Genomic DNA, 17,467 nt, shown 5'->3' on the forward strand with positions numbered 1-17,467 from the left:
TTGTCAAATTTTATTTATTTAGAAAATTTTGTCAAAATTTGATTTCCATAGAAAATTTTCTAAAAATTTTATTTCTATAGAAAATTTTAACAAATTTTACTTGCTATAAAAAATTTTCTCACAATTTTGTTTTAATAGAAAATTTTATTTCTACAGAAAATGTTCTCAAAATTTTGTTGTAAATATTTTACTTCTATAGAAAATTTTGTAAAAAGTTTATTTCTATAGAAATATTTGATAAATTGTTTTAATATAGAAAATTCTCTCAAAATTTTATTTCTATAGAAAGTCTTCTCAAAATTTTATTGCTATGGAAAATTATGTTAAAATTTTATTTCAAGAGAAATTTTTCTAAAACTTTTATTTCTATAAAAATTTTGTCAAAATTTTACTTCTATTCATTTTTTTCTTTAGAAAATTTTGTCAGAATTTTATTTCTATGGAAAATTTTGTCAAAATTTTATTTCTATGGAAAATTTTGTAAAATTTTATTTCTTTAGAAAATTTTGTCAAAATTTTATTTTTATAGAAAATTTTGTCAAAATTGTATTTTTATAGAAGAATTTATCAAAATTTTATTTCTATAGAAAATTTTGTCAAATTTTATTTCTTTAGAAAATTTTCTAAAAATTTTATTTCTATAGGAAATTTTTCCAAAATTTTATTTCTATAGAAAATTTTAAAAAATTTTACTTGATACAAAAAAATTTCTCACAATTTTATTTTAATAGAACATTTTATTTCTATAGAAAATTTTCTCAAAATGTTGTTGTCAATATTTTACTTCTATAGAAAATTTTGTATAAAGTTTATTTCTATAAAAATTTTTGAAAAATTGTTTTAATATAGAAAATTCTCTCAAAATTTTTTTTCTATAGAATGTCTTCTCAAAATTTTATTGCTAAGGAAAATTATGTTAAAATTTCATTTCTATGGAAAATTTTCTAAAACTTCTATTTCTATAAAAATTTTGTTAACATTTTATTTCTATTAAAAATTTTATCAACATTTTTTTCTTTAGAAGATTTTGTCAGAATTTTACTTCTATGGAAAATTTTGTCAACGTTTCATTTCGATGGAAAATTTTGTCAAAATTTAATTTCTTTAGAAAATTTTTAAAATTTTTATTTTTATAGAAAATTTTGTCAAAATTGTATTTTTATAGAAGAATTTATCAAAATTTTGTCAACATTTTATTTCTATAGATAAATTTGTCAAATTTTATTTCTTTAGAAAATGTTGTCAAAATTTGATTGCCGTAGAAAATTTTCTATTTCTTTAGAAAATTTTGTCAAAATTTTATTTCTATTGAAAATTTTATCAACATTTTTTTCTTTAGAAGATTTTGTCAGAATTTTATTTCTATGGAAAATTTTGTCAACGTTTTATTTCTATGGAAAATATTGTCAAAATTTTATTTCCATAGAAAAATTTGTCAAATATTATTTCTTTAGGACATTTTGTTAAAATTTTATTTCCATAGAAAATTTTCTAAAAAGTTTATTTCTATAGGAAAATTTTCCAAAACTTTATTTCTATAGAAAATTTTGTCAAAATTGTATTACTATAGAAAATTAAGTCAACATAAATTTTAAAAACTAAGTGTTTCTTAAATTTCTTCATCTAAATGAACATCCAAGTAATGCAAAGGATCCAAAATGGATTACTTCCGTGACAAGTCTACACAAAAAATTGGCTTGTCCAAGTTTGCACTACTTCTGCATCACATGTTGTGGATCCCAACTACTTTTTTGGAAGCTCTTTTTATGATGGAAGAGTCAGTTCAGCCCGCCTGTAGACTTTGCCTAGTAGTTTTCCATAATTGTACTGCTTTGCGTCATTTATTTCCCAAATCCATAGACACATTTGCCACTGTGGCATTTTATGTTCACAAATTTGCAGGTATGATTTTTTCCAAAAGCTTTTCAATAAAAACACACATGCAAAACTCTTCCGATTGGAGGATTGTATCCCCTTGGGTTTTGTTGGACATTTATTTTTAACATTTTTTTTTGGGTAAAGTCGCCAAAAACCTCCTGTGTGGTTATGGTGTAAAGCAAAATTATCCGAACCTCGATGAGCAATGATGTTGTCATCAAAATTTAAATAAATTAATACCCTGTTCCACAGAGTGGCGCAGGTTATAAGAAATATTCCATAGAAGCTGTATCTAAGAATTTTAAGTACACACGTAGTTGTATGTCTCAAAATTTTCTATGAATTTTATTGGCCCAAAAGACGCTTGAGTTTATACAACAAAATGATGTATTCTGTAAGCGTCCAAAACAAAACAACAGGTACATGATGCGTTAATAATAAGAAGCTATAAAGCCTAATTTTCAGTTGTACCCAAGCTAATATACAAACTTGTTATGCAAGAACAAAAACCAAATTTTAAATTCTTGCCAATATTTTTTCAATTTTTAATCTAATAATAATAATATTACATAAATATTTACATTAATATTACATAAATATTTACATTAATGTGAGATAGAACAATTAAGAAAAGTCTAAAATTTTGAAAAAATTTATATAGAAAAAATATTTTGTCAAAATTTTGGATAGAAATAAAATATTTTGGTAAAAATTTTTATAGGAAAAAAATTTTAACAAAACTTTCTATAGAAATAATATTTTGACAAAATTTTTTCTTCAAAAATAAAATTGTGACAAAATTATCTATAGAAAAACAAGTATATACGGCCGTAAGTTCGGCCAGGCCGAATCTTATGTACCCCCCACCATGGATAGCGTAGGAACTTCTACGAAAGACTTCATCCACAATCGAATTACTTGGGTTTTGGTATCTTAAATCGTCTACAAATAATTACGAATCGATATGGACTTTTGCACAGGACGTACGAAGCCAGAATTGAAATATGGGGGTCGCTTATATGGGGGCTATTTACAATTATGAACTCGATATGCACCAATTTTTGTGTGATTGGGGATCGATTTATCTGAGGGCTATATATAACTATAGACCGATATGGACCTAGTTCGGCATGGTTGTTAACGGCCATATACTAGCACAATGTACCAAATTTCAACTGACTCGGATGAAATTTGCTCCTCCAAGAGGCTACAAAACCAAATCTCGGGATCGGGACTGATATGGACCACTTTTGGCATGGTTGTTAAGAATCAAATACTACCACCACTTACCAAATTTCAACCAGATCGGATGAATTTTGATTCTCCAAAAGGCACCGGAGGTCAAATCTGGGGATCGGTTTATATGGGAGCTATATATAATTATGGACTGATATGAACCAATTCCTGCATGGTTGTTAGATACCATATACTAACATCACGTACCAAATTTCAACCGAATCGGACGAATTTTGCTCTTCCAAGGGGCTCTGGAGGTCAAATCTGGGGATCGGTTTATATGGGGGCTATATATAATTATGGACCGATGTGGACCAATTTTTCCATGGTTGTTAGAGACCATATACCAACAACACGTACCAACTTTCAGCAGGATCGGATGAAATTTGCTTCTCTTAGAGGCTCCGCAAGCCAAATCTGGGGATCGGTTTATATGGGGGCTATATATAATTATGGACCGATGTGGACCAAGTTCTGCATGGCTGTTAGAGACCATATACCAACACCATGTACCAAATTTAAGCAGGATCGGATAAAATTTGCTTCTCTTTGAGGCTCCGCAAGCCAAATCCTGCGATCGGTTTATATGGGGGCAATATATAATTATGGACCGATGTGGACCAATTTTTCCATGGTTGTTAGAGACCATATACTAACACCATGTTCCAAATTTCAACCGAATTAGATGAATTTTGGACTTCCAAGAGGCTCCGGAGGTCAAATCTGGTGATCGGTTTATATGGGGGCTATATATAATTATGGACCGATGTGGACCAAGTTCTGCATGGTTGTTAGAGACCATATACCAACACCATGTACCAAATTTCAGCAGGATCGGATGAAATTTGCTTCTCTTTGAGGCTCCGCAAGCCAAATCTGGGGATCGGTTTATATGGGGACTATATATAATTATGGACCGATTTCAACCAATTTTGCACGGTTGTTAGAGACCATGTATTAACACCATGTACCAAATTTCAGCAGGATCGGATACAATATGCTTCTCTTTGAGGCTCCGCAAGCCAAATCTGATAATCGGTTTATATGGGGGCTATATAAAATTATTGACCGATGTGGACCAATTTTTGCATGGTTGTTAGAGACCATATACTTACACCATGTACCAAATTTCAGCCGGATCGGATGACATTTGCTTCTCTTAGAGCAATCGCAAGCCAAATTTGGGGGTCCGTTTATATGGGGGCTATACGTTAAAGTGGACCGACATGGCCCATGTGCAATATCATCCGACCTACATCAATAACAACTACTTGTGCCAAGTTTCAAGTCGATAGCTTGTTTCGTTCGGAAGTTAGCGTGATTTCAACAGACGGACGGACGGACATGCTTAGATCGACTCAGAATTTCACCACGACCCAGAATATACATACTTTATGGGGTCTTAGAGCAATATGTCGATGTGTTACAAACGGAATGACAAAGTTCTTATACCCCCATCCTATGGTGGAGGGTATAAAAAATGTTGTCAACATTTTCTATGGAAATAAAATTTTGACAAATTTTTCCATAGAAATACAATTTTGACAAAATTTTCCATAGAAATAAAATTTTCAAAAAATTTACTATAGAAATAAAATTGTGCAAAATTTTCTATAGACATAAAATTTATAAGGAAAGACTAAAGTCGGGCGGGGCCGACTATATTATACCCTGCACCACTTTGTAGATCTAAATTTTCGATACCATATCACATCGGTCAAATGTGTTGGGGGCTATATATAAAGGTTTGTCCCAAATACATACATTTAAATATCACTCGATCTGGAAGAATTTGATAGACTTCTACAAAATCTATAGACTCAAAATTTAAGTCGGCTAATGCACTAGGATGGAACACGATGTTAGTAAAAAAATATGGGAAACGTTTAAATCTGAAGCAATTTTAAGGAAACTTCGAAAAAGTTTATTTATGATTTATCGCTCGATATATATGTATTAGAAGTTTAGGAAAATTAGAGTCATTTTTACAACTTTTCGACTAAGCAGTGGCGATTTTACAAGGAAAATGTTGGTATTTTGACCATTTTTGAAGAAATCAGAAAAACATATATATGGGAGCTATATCTAAATCTGAACCGATTTCAACCAAATTTGGCACGCATAGCTACAATGCTAATTCTACTCCCTATGCAAAATTTCAACTAAATCGGAGTTAAAAATTGGCCTCTGTTGTCATATGAGTGTAAATCGGGCGAAAGCTTTATATGGGAGATATATCCAAATCTGAACCGATTTCAAGCAAATTTGGCACGCATAGTTACAACGCTAATTCTACTCCCTATGCAAAATTTCAACTAAATCGGAGCAAAAAATTGGCCTCTGTGGGCAAATGAGTGTAAATCGGGCGAAAGCTATATATGGGAGCTATATCTAAATCTGAACCGATTTGGCTGATATTTTGCAAGTTTTTCGAGACTCATAAAACATTCGGATGTACGGAATGTGAGGAAGATCGGTTGATATACACGCCAATTATGACCAGATCGGTGAAAAATATATATGGCAGCTATATCTAAATCTGAAGCGATTTTTTCCAAAATCAATAGGGATCGTCTTTGAGCCGAAACAGGACCCTATACCAAATTTTAGGACAATCGGGCTAAAACTGCGAGCTGTACTTTGCACACAAAAATACATCAACAGACAGACAGACAGACGGACAGACAGACGGACAGACAGACAGACGGACAGACAGACGGACAGACAGACGGACAGACAGACAGAAGGACATCACTCAATCGACTCAGAATTCAATTCTAAGCCGATCCGTATACTAAAAGGTTGGTCTATGATTACTCTTTCTTGGCGTTACATACAAATGCACAAACTTATTATACCCTGTACCACAGTAGTGGTGAAGGGTATAATAAAATTGTGCAAAATTTTCTATAGACATAAATTTTTAACAAAATTTTCGATGGAAAAAAAAAATAATGAAATTTTCTATAGAAATTAAATTTTTGTAAAAATTTTTAAAAAATCAAAGTTTGACAAAAATGTTGACAAAATTTTCTATAGAAATAAAATGTTGATAAAAATTTTTATAGAAATAAAATTTTAACAAAATTTTCTATAGAAAAAACATTTTACAAAATTTTCTATAGAAGAAGATTTGTCGAAATTTTCTGTAGAAATAAGATTTTGAGAAAATTTTCTATGAAATGAAATTTCTATAGAAATAAGATTTTGACAAAATTTTCTAAGAAATCAAATGTTGACAAAGTTTCCTATAAAAAAAAAAAAATTACAAAAATTTCCTACAGAAATAAAATTTTTTACTAAGTATTCTACAGAAGTAAAATTTCTATAGAAATGATATGTTGACAACATTTTCTAAGAAATAAAATTTTGACACAATTTTCTATAAAGGGTGATACGGTAAAAATTTGGTCAAGGGAAAACGCGTGTAAATCGGTGAAATCGTTTATTTAAAAAATCAAATTAATTTTTTTTTTCAAGTTCAATTAGTATAAAATTCAGGAAAAATATTCAGTTAGGCTTTCGCTTTTCCAAATCCGAATTGCCGGGCCTCACGCTTGACACCTGCCATCAGATTTTGTACAGCCACCTTGTCCACCTTCTTCGCCGCAGAAAGCCAGTTTGCCTTGAACTGCTGCTCGTCCTTAGCAGTTTTTTTTTTGGTCTTCTTTGCGTACCACTCCATGGCCTTTTTACCGTAATGGCAAGATGCCAAATCCGGCCAAAACAGTACGGAACAACCCTGTTTCTTCAGGAAAGTCAGCAGACGTTTATTCAAACACTCTTTCACGTAAATTTCTTGGTTGACAGTCCCGGAAGCTACGAAAATGCTGATTTTCAAGCCACAGGTACAGATGGCTTGCCAAGCCAGATATTTCTTTGCGAACTTTGACAGTTTTATGTGCTTGAAAATATCTGCTACCTTTCCCCTTCCTTTTGCCGTATAAAACTCCTGTCCCGGAAATTGCTTGTAGTCGGCTTTGACGTAGGTTTCGTCGTTCATTACCACGCAGTCATACTTCGTCAGCATCGTCGTGTACAGCCTCCGGGATCGCGTTTTGGCCGTCGTATTTTGTTTATCATCGCGATTTGGAGTCAATACCTTCTTGTAAGTCGATAGTCCGGCTCGTTTTTTGGCTCGATGCACGGTTGTAGACGACAGCTTTGCGTGCGAGTAGCTCGGATTTTCGCGATGCGCGAGCAAAATTTTGGTACGCTGCTCTTCTTGCTTGGACGGCATTTTGGCAACTGAAGAGTGAATTCCAAAATCAAAATAGGAGCAACATTCTACACACACACAGCTTCAAAAGGAGGGGTGTTCAGGTTTTTTAAATGCAAAATTGAGAGAAATACGTCAAGTTTATATTGACCAAATTTTGACCGTATCACCCTTTATGGAAATAAAATTTTGACAACATTTTCTATAGAAATAAAATTTTGACTTTTCTAAAATTTTTGCGGTTTGATTATTAATCGGACTTACCCTAATATACATATGTACACTTTATAGTTAAACAAAAACCATATTTGGAATGTTTTCAAATAGTTTTGTGTTTTTCTTTGCTCTTTGGTTTGTGGTCTCTGTTCTGCGGTCGTTGTGGCTGCCAGATATTACGTTTTGCTTTTTGGATAGTTTTGCCGGAAATGGATGTCATTTTTTTTTTTGTTTTTGAACATTTACTTTTAAAACTTTAAGTGTTTTTTAAAAGACTTAAGGTTCTATGCAAATAGAAAAAAGTTGTGAATAAATAACTAAGACATTTTGTAAAACCAATATAAGCATTTGGCCGACGTTTTCAACACCTTTAGTTTTCGGTCGAAAACTGATTTTAATAAACTACACTGAGAAACAAAGTTTAGCTGGATTCAAAGATTTTGATTAAAGTTTTCGAATGTTCAAAAAAATCTTGACTTTTCGATTTTGCAACTTTGGAAAACTTTAATCAAAATCTTTGAATCCAAGTAAACTTTTTTCCAAAGTTCCAAATCTTGGAAAAAAAAAAACGAATTTTTAAATTCCACAGTAAGCGCTACATCTTTCCTGTCCAACATGAGCTCTTTCGTAGTTTTTTCCACCTACAATGTATACCCAGGACACTTCATCAATAATCCAAATCCATTTCCAAAATACAGTCATCAAATCCCATCGTAAAGGCATCCATAATATAACAGTCCAGGCCACAACCAGCATTTAAGTCTCTCGAAAAAAAGGATTGGGTTTCCATTCGACCAAAAACCAGAATATCTCACCATTCAATGGCCGAGATATATATGGCTCATAAATATTTGCCATATCAATCGTTTAGGGATATTACTTTTCTTTTGGTTCAGTTTGGTTATGGTCATCATTCGTAAGCTTTAAAGGCGGCCATTTACGATGACACACTAAAGAGTGAAACGATTATAGGAAAATTTTATGACTGCCACAAAAAATAAAATAACGAAATGTTGTTCACAATTTTTTTTCTATGGTAGTTGGCTGAAGAGAAAGCTATCTCCATAATTTTACACAAGAAAATTGTAATAAATGGAGTGCTTGAAAAAGCCCTCTCCCCCCTGCCTACCATTCTGTCGAACCTCTTTTATTGGAGTTATAAAATTGAATGGACTCAACTGGGAAAGTTTGAATATCTTATGCCTAAGCATAGCTCAATTGGCATGAGAAATAAAATATTCCCGCACTTATTTTGGGGATATTAAAAATAATTTTCGAAATGTTATCATTAAAAATGAGTTGGTATTTTTTTATTCGCCCATTTCTTGTTATGGATTTTCATTAGACCATCAGTAAACTTTGGAATATTGGAATATTTTGTACAATTGCAAAAATCGTTAAAAACTTCTTAGGCATTTTAAAATAAATGCTGCGTTTATTTAAATTGCTCAATATTATGGGCCACTAAAATTTTATGCCTATTTGTAAAGGGGTCTGCATCGCACACCAAGCATGGTTGGTTAAAGGCAAGATTTTGTCAAAATTTTAATTCTATAGAAAAAATTTACAAAATTTTATTTCTATAGAAAAGAAAAAAATTTAACAAATTTATTTCTACAGAAAATTTGATCAAAATTTTATTCCTATAGAAAATTTTCTCAAAATGTTATTTCCAAAGAAAATTTTAACAAAATTTTATTTCTATAGAAAATTTTAACAAAATTTTATTTCTATAGAAAATTTTGTCAAACTTTTATTTCTATAGAAATTTTTGTCAACATTTTATTTCCATAGAAAATTTTAACAAAATAATTTCTATCACAAATTTTAACAAAATTTTATTTCTATAGAAAATTTTAGCAAAATTTTTATTACTTAGAAAATTTTGTCAAAATTTTATTTCTATAGAAATTTTTGTCAAAATTTTATTTCTATAGAAATTTTTGTCAAAATTTTATTTCCATAGAAAATTTTAACAAAATTTTATTTCTGTCGCAAATTTTAACAAAATATTATTTCTATCGAAAATTTTAACAAAATTTTATATCTATAGAAAATTTTGCTACAATTTTATTTCTATAGAAAGTTTTGTCAACATTTTATTTCTATAAAAATTTTTATCAAAATTTTATTTCTATAGAAATTTTTGTCAAAATTTTATTTCTATAGAAATTTTTGTCAAAATTTTATTTTACTACTTAGAAAATTTAGTCAAAATTTTATTTCTATAGAAATTTTTGTCGAAATTTTATTTCCATAGAAAATTTTAACAAAATTTAATTTCTATCGCAAATTTTAACAAAATTTTATTTCTATCGAAAATTTAAAAAAAAATTTATTTCTATAGAAAATTTTGTCAAAATTTTATTTCTATAGAAAATTTTGTCGAAATTTTATTTCTATAGAAAATTTTAGCAAAATTGTTATTACTTAGAAAATTTTGCCAAAATTTTATTTCAATAAAAAATTTTAGCAAAATTTTTACTACTTAGAAAATTTTGTCAAAATTTTATTTCCATAGAAAATTTTAACAAAATATAATTTCTATCGAAAATTTCAAAAAATTTTTATTTCTATAGAAAATTTTGTCAAAATTTTATTTCTATAGAAAATTTTGTCGAAATTTTATTTCTATAGAAAATTTTAGCAAAATTTTTATTACTTAGAAAATTTGGCAAAATTTTATTTATATAGAAAGTTTTAGCAAAATTTTTATTACTTAGAAGATTTTGTCAAAATTTTATTTCTATAGAAATTTCTGTCAAATTTTTTTTCCATAGAAAATTTTCACAAAATTTTATTTCTATCGAAAATTTTGTTAAAATTTTATTTCCATAGAAAATTTTAACAAAATTTAATTTATATCGCAAAATTTAACAAAATTTAATTTCTATCGCAAATTTTAAAAAATTTTATGTCTATCAAAAATTTTACTACAATTTTATTTCTATAGAAAGATTTGTCAAAATTTTATTTCTATAGAAAATTTTAGCAAAATTTTTATTCTTAGAAAATTTTGTCAAAATTTTATTTCCATAGAAAATTTTAATAAAATTTAATTTCTATCACAAATTTTAAAAAATTTTATTTCTATCAAAAATTTTAATAAAATTTTATTTCTATAAAAATTTTTATCAAAATTTTATTTCTATAGAAAATTTTGTCAAAATTTTAATTATATAAAAATTTTTATCAAAATTTTATTTCTATAGAAAATTTTGTCAAAATTTTATTTCTATAGAAAATTTTGTCAAAATTTTATTTCAATAGAAAATTTTAGCAAAAATTTTATTACTTAGAAAATTTTTGTCAAAATTTTATTTCCATAGAAAATTTTAACAAAATTTAGTTTCTATCGCAAATTTTAATAAAATTTAATTTCTATCGCAAATTTTAAAAAATTTTATTTCTATCGAAAATTTTAACGAAATTTTATTTCTATAGAAAATTTGGCTACAATTTTATTTCTATAGAAAGTTTTGTCAAAATTTTATTTCTATAAAAATTTTTATCAAAATTTTATTTCTATAGAAAATTTTGTCAAAATATTATTTCTATAAAAAATTTTGTTGAAATTTTATTTCTATAGAAAATTTTAGCAAAATTTTTATTACTTACAAAATTTGGCAAAATTTTATTTATATAGAAAGTTTTAGCAAAATTTTTTATTACTTAGAAAATTTTGTCAAAATTTTATTTCTATAGAAATTTTTGTCAAAATTTTATTTCCAAATTTAATTTAATTTCTATCGCAAATTTTAACAAAATTTTATTTCTATCGAAAATTTAAAAAAAAAATTATTTCTATAGAAAATTTTGCTACAATTTTATTTCTATAGAAAATTTTTCTACAATTTTATTTCTATAGAAAATTTTGTCAAAATTTTATTTCTATAAAAAATTTTAGCAAAATTTTTATTTCTATAGAAAATTTTGTCAAAATTTAATTTCTATAGAAAGTTCTCATATATTTTTTTTAAATGTTGTCAAAAATTTATTTCTATAAAAAATTTGGCAAAATTTGATTTCTATAGAAAATTTTGTCAAAATTTTATTTCCATATAAAAATTTGTCAAAATTTTTACTTTTATAGAAAATCTTCTCAAATTTATATTTCTATCGAAAACTTTGTTAAAATTTTATTTCCATAGAAAATTTTTTCAAAAATTTTATTTCTTAAGAAAATTTCTACTAGTGTAGCTATTTACTCAAATGTAAATTCTTAGCTCCTTATCGTATCACACCACCTTCATATTAATTAAAACGTTACACTCAAATGCTTTAGGAAACACTCTTTTCAGAGTAGTATTATTTATATATGCAGTATTACAGTTAACATGTCCTTGATAATTTCAATAGTAGCTCAGCGATATTAAATTTACACACATGGCTGATATTCAAGGACTTTATCAGCTATAGATTAACAAAAAAATATAAAATCCCAACATTCATTAGTTGAGATACTTTCCTACTTCTTTTCCGTGTATCATAGCAGTATAGCGAGTATGTAGCACAGCAATAATGATAGTTTCAAGAGGACCAGATTTTCTTCACTTTGGTTGCAATTACGAATACAATTTTTTGAGCCAAGGCAAGTATAAATAAGTACATTCAGTCCTATGTTCGGCCATGTCGCTTCATAAACACCCACCACCATATTTTCTTTATAAATAAAATTTTGACAAAATTTTCTATAGAAATAAAATTTTGACAAAATTTTCTATAGAAATAAAAATTTAAGAAAATTTTTTATAGAAATAAAATTTCGACACAATTGTCTATAGAAATAAAATGTTAACAAAATTTTCTATAGAAATAAAATTTCGATAAAATTTTCTATAGAAATAAAATTTTGACAAAATTTTCTTTAGAAACAAAATTTTGACAAAGTTTTCTATAGAAATAAAATTTAGACACAATTTTCTATAGAAGTAAAATTTTGACAAAATTGTGTGTACAAATAAAATTTTGACCAAATTTTCTATAAAAATAAAATTTTGAGAAAATTTTCATAGAAATAAAATTTTGGTACAATTATTTATAGATTATAAAATTTTGAAAAAAAAATCTAATGATTATAAGATTTTGAAAAAAAAAATTCCTACAGAAATAAAATTTTGACAAACTTTTCTACAGAAATAAAATTTTTACAAAATTTTCTATCGAAACAAAATTTTGAAAAAATTTTCTATAGAAATAAAATTTAGACAAAATTTTCTATAGAAATAAAATTTTGACATATTTTTCTATAGAAATAAAATTTTAAGAAAATTTTTTAGAGAAATAAAATTTTGATAAAATTTTCTACAGAAATAAAATTTTGAGAAAATTTTCTATAGAAATACAATTTTGACAAAATTTTCTATAGAAGTAAAATTTGTACAAAATTTTCTATAGATTATAAATTTTTGACAAAATTGTCTGTACAAATAAAATTTTGACAAAATTTTCTATAGATTATAAAATTTTGCTAAAATTTTCTATACAAATAAAATTTTGATAAAATTGTCTATAGAAATAAAATTTTGACAAAATTTTCTATAGAAATAAAATTTTGACAAAATTTTCTATAGAAATAAAATTTAGGTAAAATTTTTTTATAGATTATAAAATTTTGAAAAAAAAAAAACAATCTATAGATTATAAGATTTTGAAAAAAAAAAATTATGGATTATAAAATTTTTAAAAAAGAATTCTATAGATTATAAAATTTTGACAAAATTTTCTACAGCAATAAAATTTTGACAAAATTTTCTATAGCAATAAAATTTTGACAAAATTTTCTATAGCAATAAAATTTTGAAAAAATTTTCTATAAAAAAAATTACAAAATTTTCTATAGAAAAAAAATTTACAAAATTTTCTATAGAAATAAAATTGTGATAAATTTTTTATAGGTTATACAATTTAAAAAAAAAAATTCCATATAAATAAAATTTTGACAAAATTTTCTATATAAATAAAATTTTGACAAAATTTTCTATAGAAAGAAAATTTTGACAAAATTTTCTATAGAAATAAAATTTGGACAAAATTTTCTACAGAAATAAAATTTTGAGAAAATTTTCTACAGAAATAAAATTTTGACAAACTTTTCTTAGAAATAAAATTTTTACAAAATTTTCTATAGAAACAAAATTTTGAAAAAATTTTCTATAGAAATAAAATTTAGACAAAATTTTCTATAGAAATAAAATTTTGACAAAATTGTCTTTACAAATAAAATTTTGACAAAATTGTCTGTGCAAATAAAATTTGGTCAAAATTTTCTATGAAAATAAAATTTTGAGAAAATTTTCATAGAAATAAAATTTTGGTAAAATTTTTTATAGATAATAAAATTTTGAAAAAAAAAATCTAAAGATTATAACATATTGAAAAAATGTATAGATTATAAGATGTAAAATAAAAATGTATGGATTATAAAATTAAAAAAAATCTATAGATTATAAAATTTAGACAAAATTTTCTATAGCAATAAAATTTTGACAAATTTTTTTTAGAAATAAAATTTTGACAAAATTTTCTATAGCAGTAAAATTTTTTACAAAATTTTCTATAGAAATAAAATTTTAAGAAAATTTTTTATAGAAATAAAATTTTAAGAAAATTTTCAACAGAAGTATAATTTTGAGAAAATTTTCTATAGAGATACAATTTTGAGAAAATTTTCTATAGAAATACAATTTTGACAAAAATTTCTATTGAAAAAAAATTACAAAATTTTATATAGAAATTAAATTGTGATAAAAGTTTTTATAGATTTCAAAATTTTGAAAAAAAAATTCTATAAATAATAAAATTTTGACAAAATTTCCTGTAGAAATAAAATTTTGACAAAATTTTCTATAGATTATAAAATTTTGACAAAATTGTCGGTACAAATAAAATTTTGACAAAATTTTCTATAGATTATAAAATTTTGAGAAAATTTTCTATAGAAATAATGAAGTCAAAAGTTTTAAATTTTATCCTTAAAAAAATCATTATGATATTTATTAATTTTTTTGGTTAATTTTCCTCTTGTCTTTATTATATTTTTGCAGACCACCGGCTTCGGCGGTTTACCCGATGTCACCGAACACTCAAACATACGACGCACCATATCCCGCCAAAATTCCACCTCCAATAGTGATTCGGGTGGTGAAATTGCCAGCATACAAAAATCCAAAGTCAACTTCAACAATGATACCAAATCCCCCTCCGATGTCAGTGATCCCATCGCAGTCGATACTTCGGCTAAGGCAAAGCGTAAATCGAAAGCCTCCCAACAGCATGGCGGTCATGCGGCAATGGTTGGCGGTCAACACAAGATGACCGGACGGAACTCATGCGTTATTGCTCTGACACTGGTGGTGGCATTGTCTCTGTTGGCTGTAGCAGCGACGCTACTCTATCAGCATTTCGTTATGGCCGACAGCCGCAATTCACACACACAAAGACTGAAGATTGTCAAGCGGATATTGCGGGATGTGCCACTGGTGGATGGTCATAATAACTTTGCATGGAATGTACGCAAATATGCCCATAGCAGTCTGGAATTGGTGCATGTCAGCAATGATATAAATCACAAATCGATGTGGGTACGACCGGCCTGGGCGCAAACGGATATGGAACGCCTGAAGATGGGTCAAGTGGGTGTGCAAGTGTGGTAAGTATGGCACATGGTTGGCAAGGCACACACATTTGTTACTGTAAATATGATAGGTCAGAGGGTGGGAAGGGAAGAGGAAAAGAGGGCTAGGAGACAGGAGGTTTTAAATGCAGAACGAAGGAGCGAATATTATAAAATTATGATAAATGATGCTGGAAATTTAACACTTGCTGACTATTAAAAATTACCATGGCATTGTAATTTCCACTCTTACACGAAATAATGTGAAAACGAAATGGCCGAGTAATTTCTGTGGGAAATTGTATCCATATTTTATGAAAATAGTTCGCGAATAATTGTGGGCTTTTTGGTGTGGGAAATACGGTGACCCAGAGAAAGTCAAAACCAAAACTAGGGATGGGTTCTCCATGAGGATAGGAGGATTCAATGGTATTTTAATTATCAGGGTCCTGCGTAAGGACACACACAAATTGCTTTGGAGAACCGACGCAAATATTTCCCAAGTAAATCACAAAGTTCTATGTGAGATCGTTGATGAGTAGAAAAGCGCCGACAGGTTGATAAGTGGATGCTTAAACAAGTTTCGTTTTATTTAAGAAAATTTGCTTTGGACTAGGACACTAGGATAAAGGAGTTACAGTTACTGGTGGGGGTAGGGCGATGGAGGGGGGTTTTGGGGATCTGAAGCGTATTGAGAGGGATGGGTATATATCCGAAATCTTGATCTACGGACATGGGAGTCCAGGGATCCCACGAAATGGATGTGTTGAGTCCTTGGAAATAAATCGGTAGTCGGAAATCCAACATCTCAGTGTTCAAGCTGGAAACTGAAGTTCCAGGAATTCTAGTTTGGACTGCAGTCGAAAGTCCAAGCAATTTTAGTGTTTCATCTGCTGGTTAGGAATTCAATTGCTGGCCGAGCACTCACTGCTTGAACAGCAGACCGAGAAATCAGAGTGTTTGAACTCCATCCGAAGTCACAGTATTTGTACTACAATCGAAACCTCACTAAAGGCCGAAGATCCAAGGCTTCAATAGTGAGTGGTATCAAAATGGACCGAATAGTCTAAGTGAGCCTGAAATACCACGCTGCAGTTATACCAAACCTAACCTAATTTAAATAAAATTAAAACAAAGGTATAAGTGGCGGAAACTGTAAGCCCGAAAGTCTCTAAGGTGAAATGCATACCTAAAGATTTCCGGAGTAAATCTTTAGCGGAAGTCCTAGTAATGGAACTGTAGACCCGAAAGTCTCTAAGGGGAAATGCATGTTCAAAGATTTCAGGAGTAAATCCCCCTCTGAAGATCGCAGTGGGGGAAATGTTGGCAATTCGGACATAGTTATGGATCTTCAGACTCGATTTTCTTAGCGGGTGTACTGTAGGCCTGTATGATCTCAATGAGAATCTTTCGCTGTTATAGAACTTTGTGACTCAGAAGTCACAGTAGGGGAACCTAAGCTCCGAAAGTCTCAGTGGTGGAAAGTCTCTGGGGGAGGGAGAAATGTAGGTTGAACTGTAGACTCGAAAGCATCTGTGGGGAAGAGTACGAAAGTCTCAATATGCGAACTGTAGACGAGAAGGCCCGAATGACTCAGTGGTGGAAAGTCTCTGGGGAGAGAAATGCAGGTTGAAAAATCTCTGGCGGGAAGATTACAAAAGAGGCACGAATTACTAAGTGGTACAACTGTAGACGCGAAGGTATTGGTGAGGGAACTATAAGTCCAAAGTTCTTAGTCCTAGAACTGTAGACTCGAAAGCATCTGTGGGGAACAGTAGGAAAGTCTCAGTCAAGCAACTGTAGACGAGAAGGCCCGAATGACTCAGTGGTGGACAGTCTCTGGAGGGGAGAAATGTTGGTTGAAAAATCATTGACGGGAAATTTATATCAGTAGGCATCAGTTGTAAAAGTTGTAGGTCAGAGAATCTCTAGACACGAATTACTCCGTGTTGGAACTATAAGCCCGAAGGTATTGGTCGAGGATCTATAAGTCAAAAGTTTTTGGTCCTGGAGCTGTACGCTCGAAAGACGCCTCTGTGGTGAAGAGTAGCCCCGAAAGTATCAATGAAAAATCTCTGATGTGAAACGTCAGCAGACATCAGTTGTAAAAGCTGAAGGCCAGAACGTTTCAATAGGGCAAAAAAATTGCAGTAGAGGATCTTTGGAAGCGAATTACTCAGAGTTCGTGGTCCTGGAACTACACACTGGAAAGCCTCTGGAGGGAATAGTAGGAAAGTCTTAGCAGGGGAACTGTAGACGTTGTTGATATTTGGACTCGAATTTCTCAGTGGTGAATGGGTCAA

The 17,467-nt window shown here is 28.9% G+C and overlaps 1 protein-coding gene across 1 annotated transcript in view; it reads left to right on the forward strand.

Annotated features, from left to right (window-relative positions):
* The window catches only part of LOC142236168 (uncharacterized), a 403,759-nt gene that overhangs the window by 372,569 nt on the left and 13,723 nt on the right, over positions 1-17,467 (forward strand). The window contains exon 2 of the mRNA XM_075307430.1: positions 14,596-15,200. Within this exon, the coding sequence (XP_075163545.1) occupies positions 14,596-15,200 (605 nt within the window). The remainder of the gene's footprint in view (positions 1-14,595; positions 15,201-17,467) is intronic.

The sequence above is a fragment of the Haematobia irritans genome, chromosome 4 (genome assembly GCF_050003625.1).
Source record: "Haematobia irritans isolate KBUSLIRL chromosome 4, ASM5000362v1, whole genome shotgun sequence".
Taxonomy (NCBI): Eukaryota; Metazoa; Arthropoda; class Insecta; order Diptera; family Muscidae; genus Haematobia; species Haematobia irritans.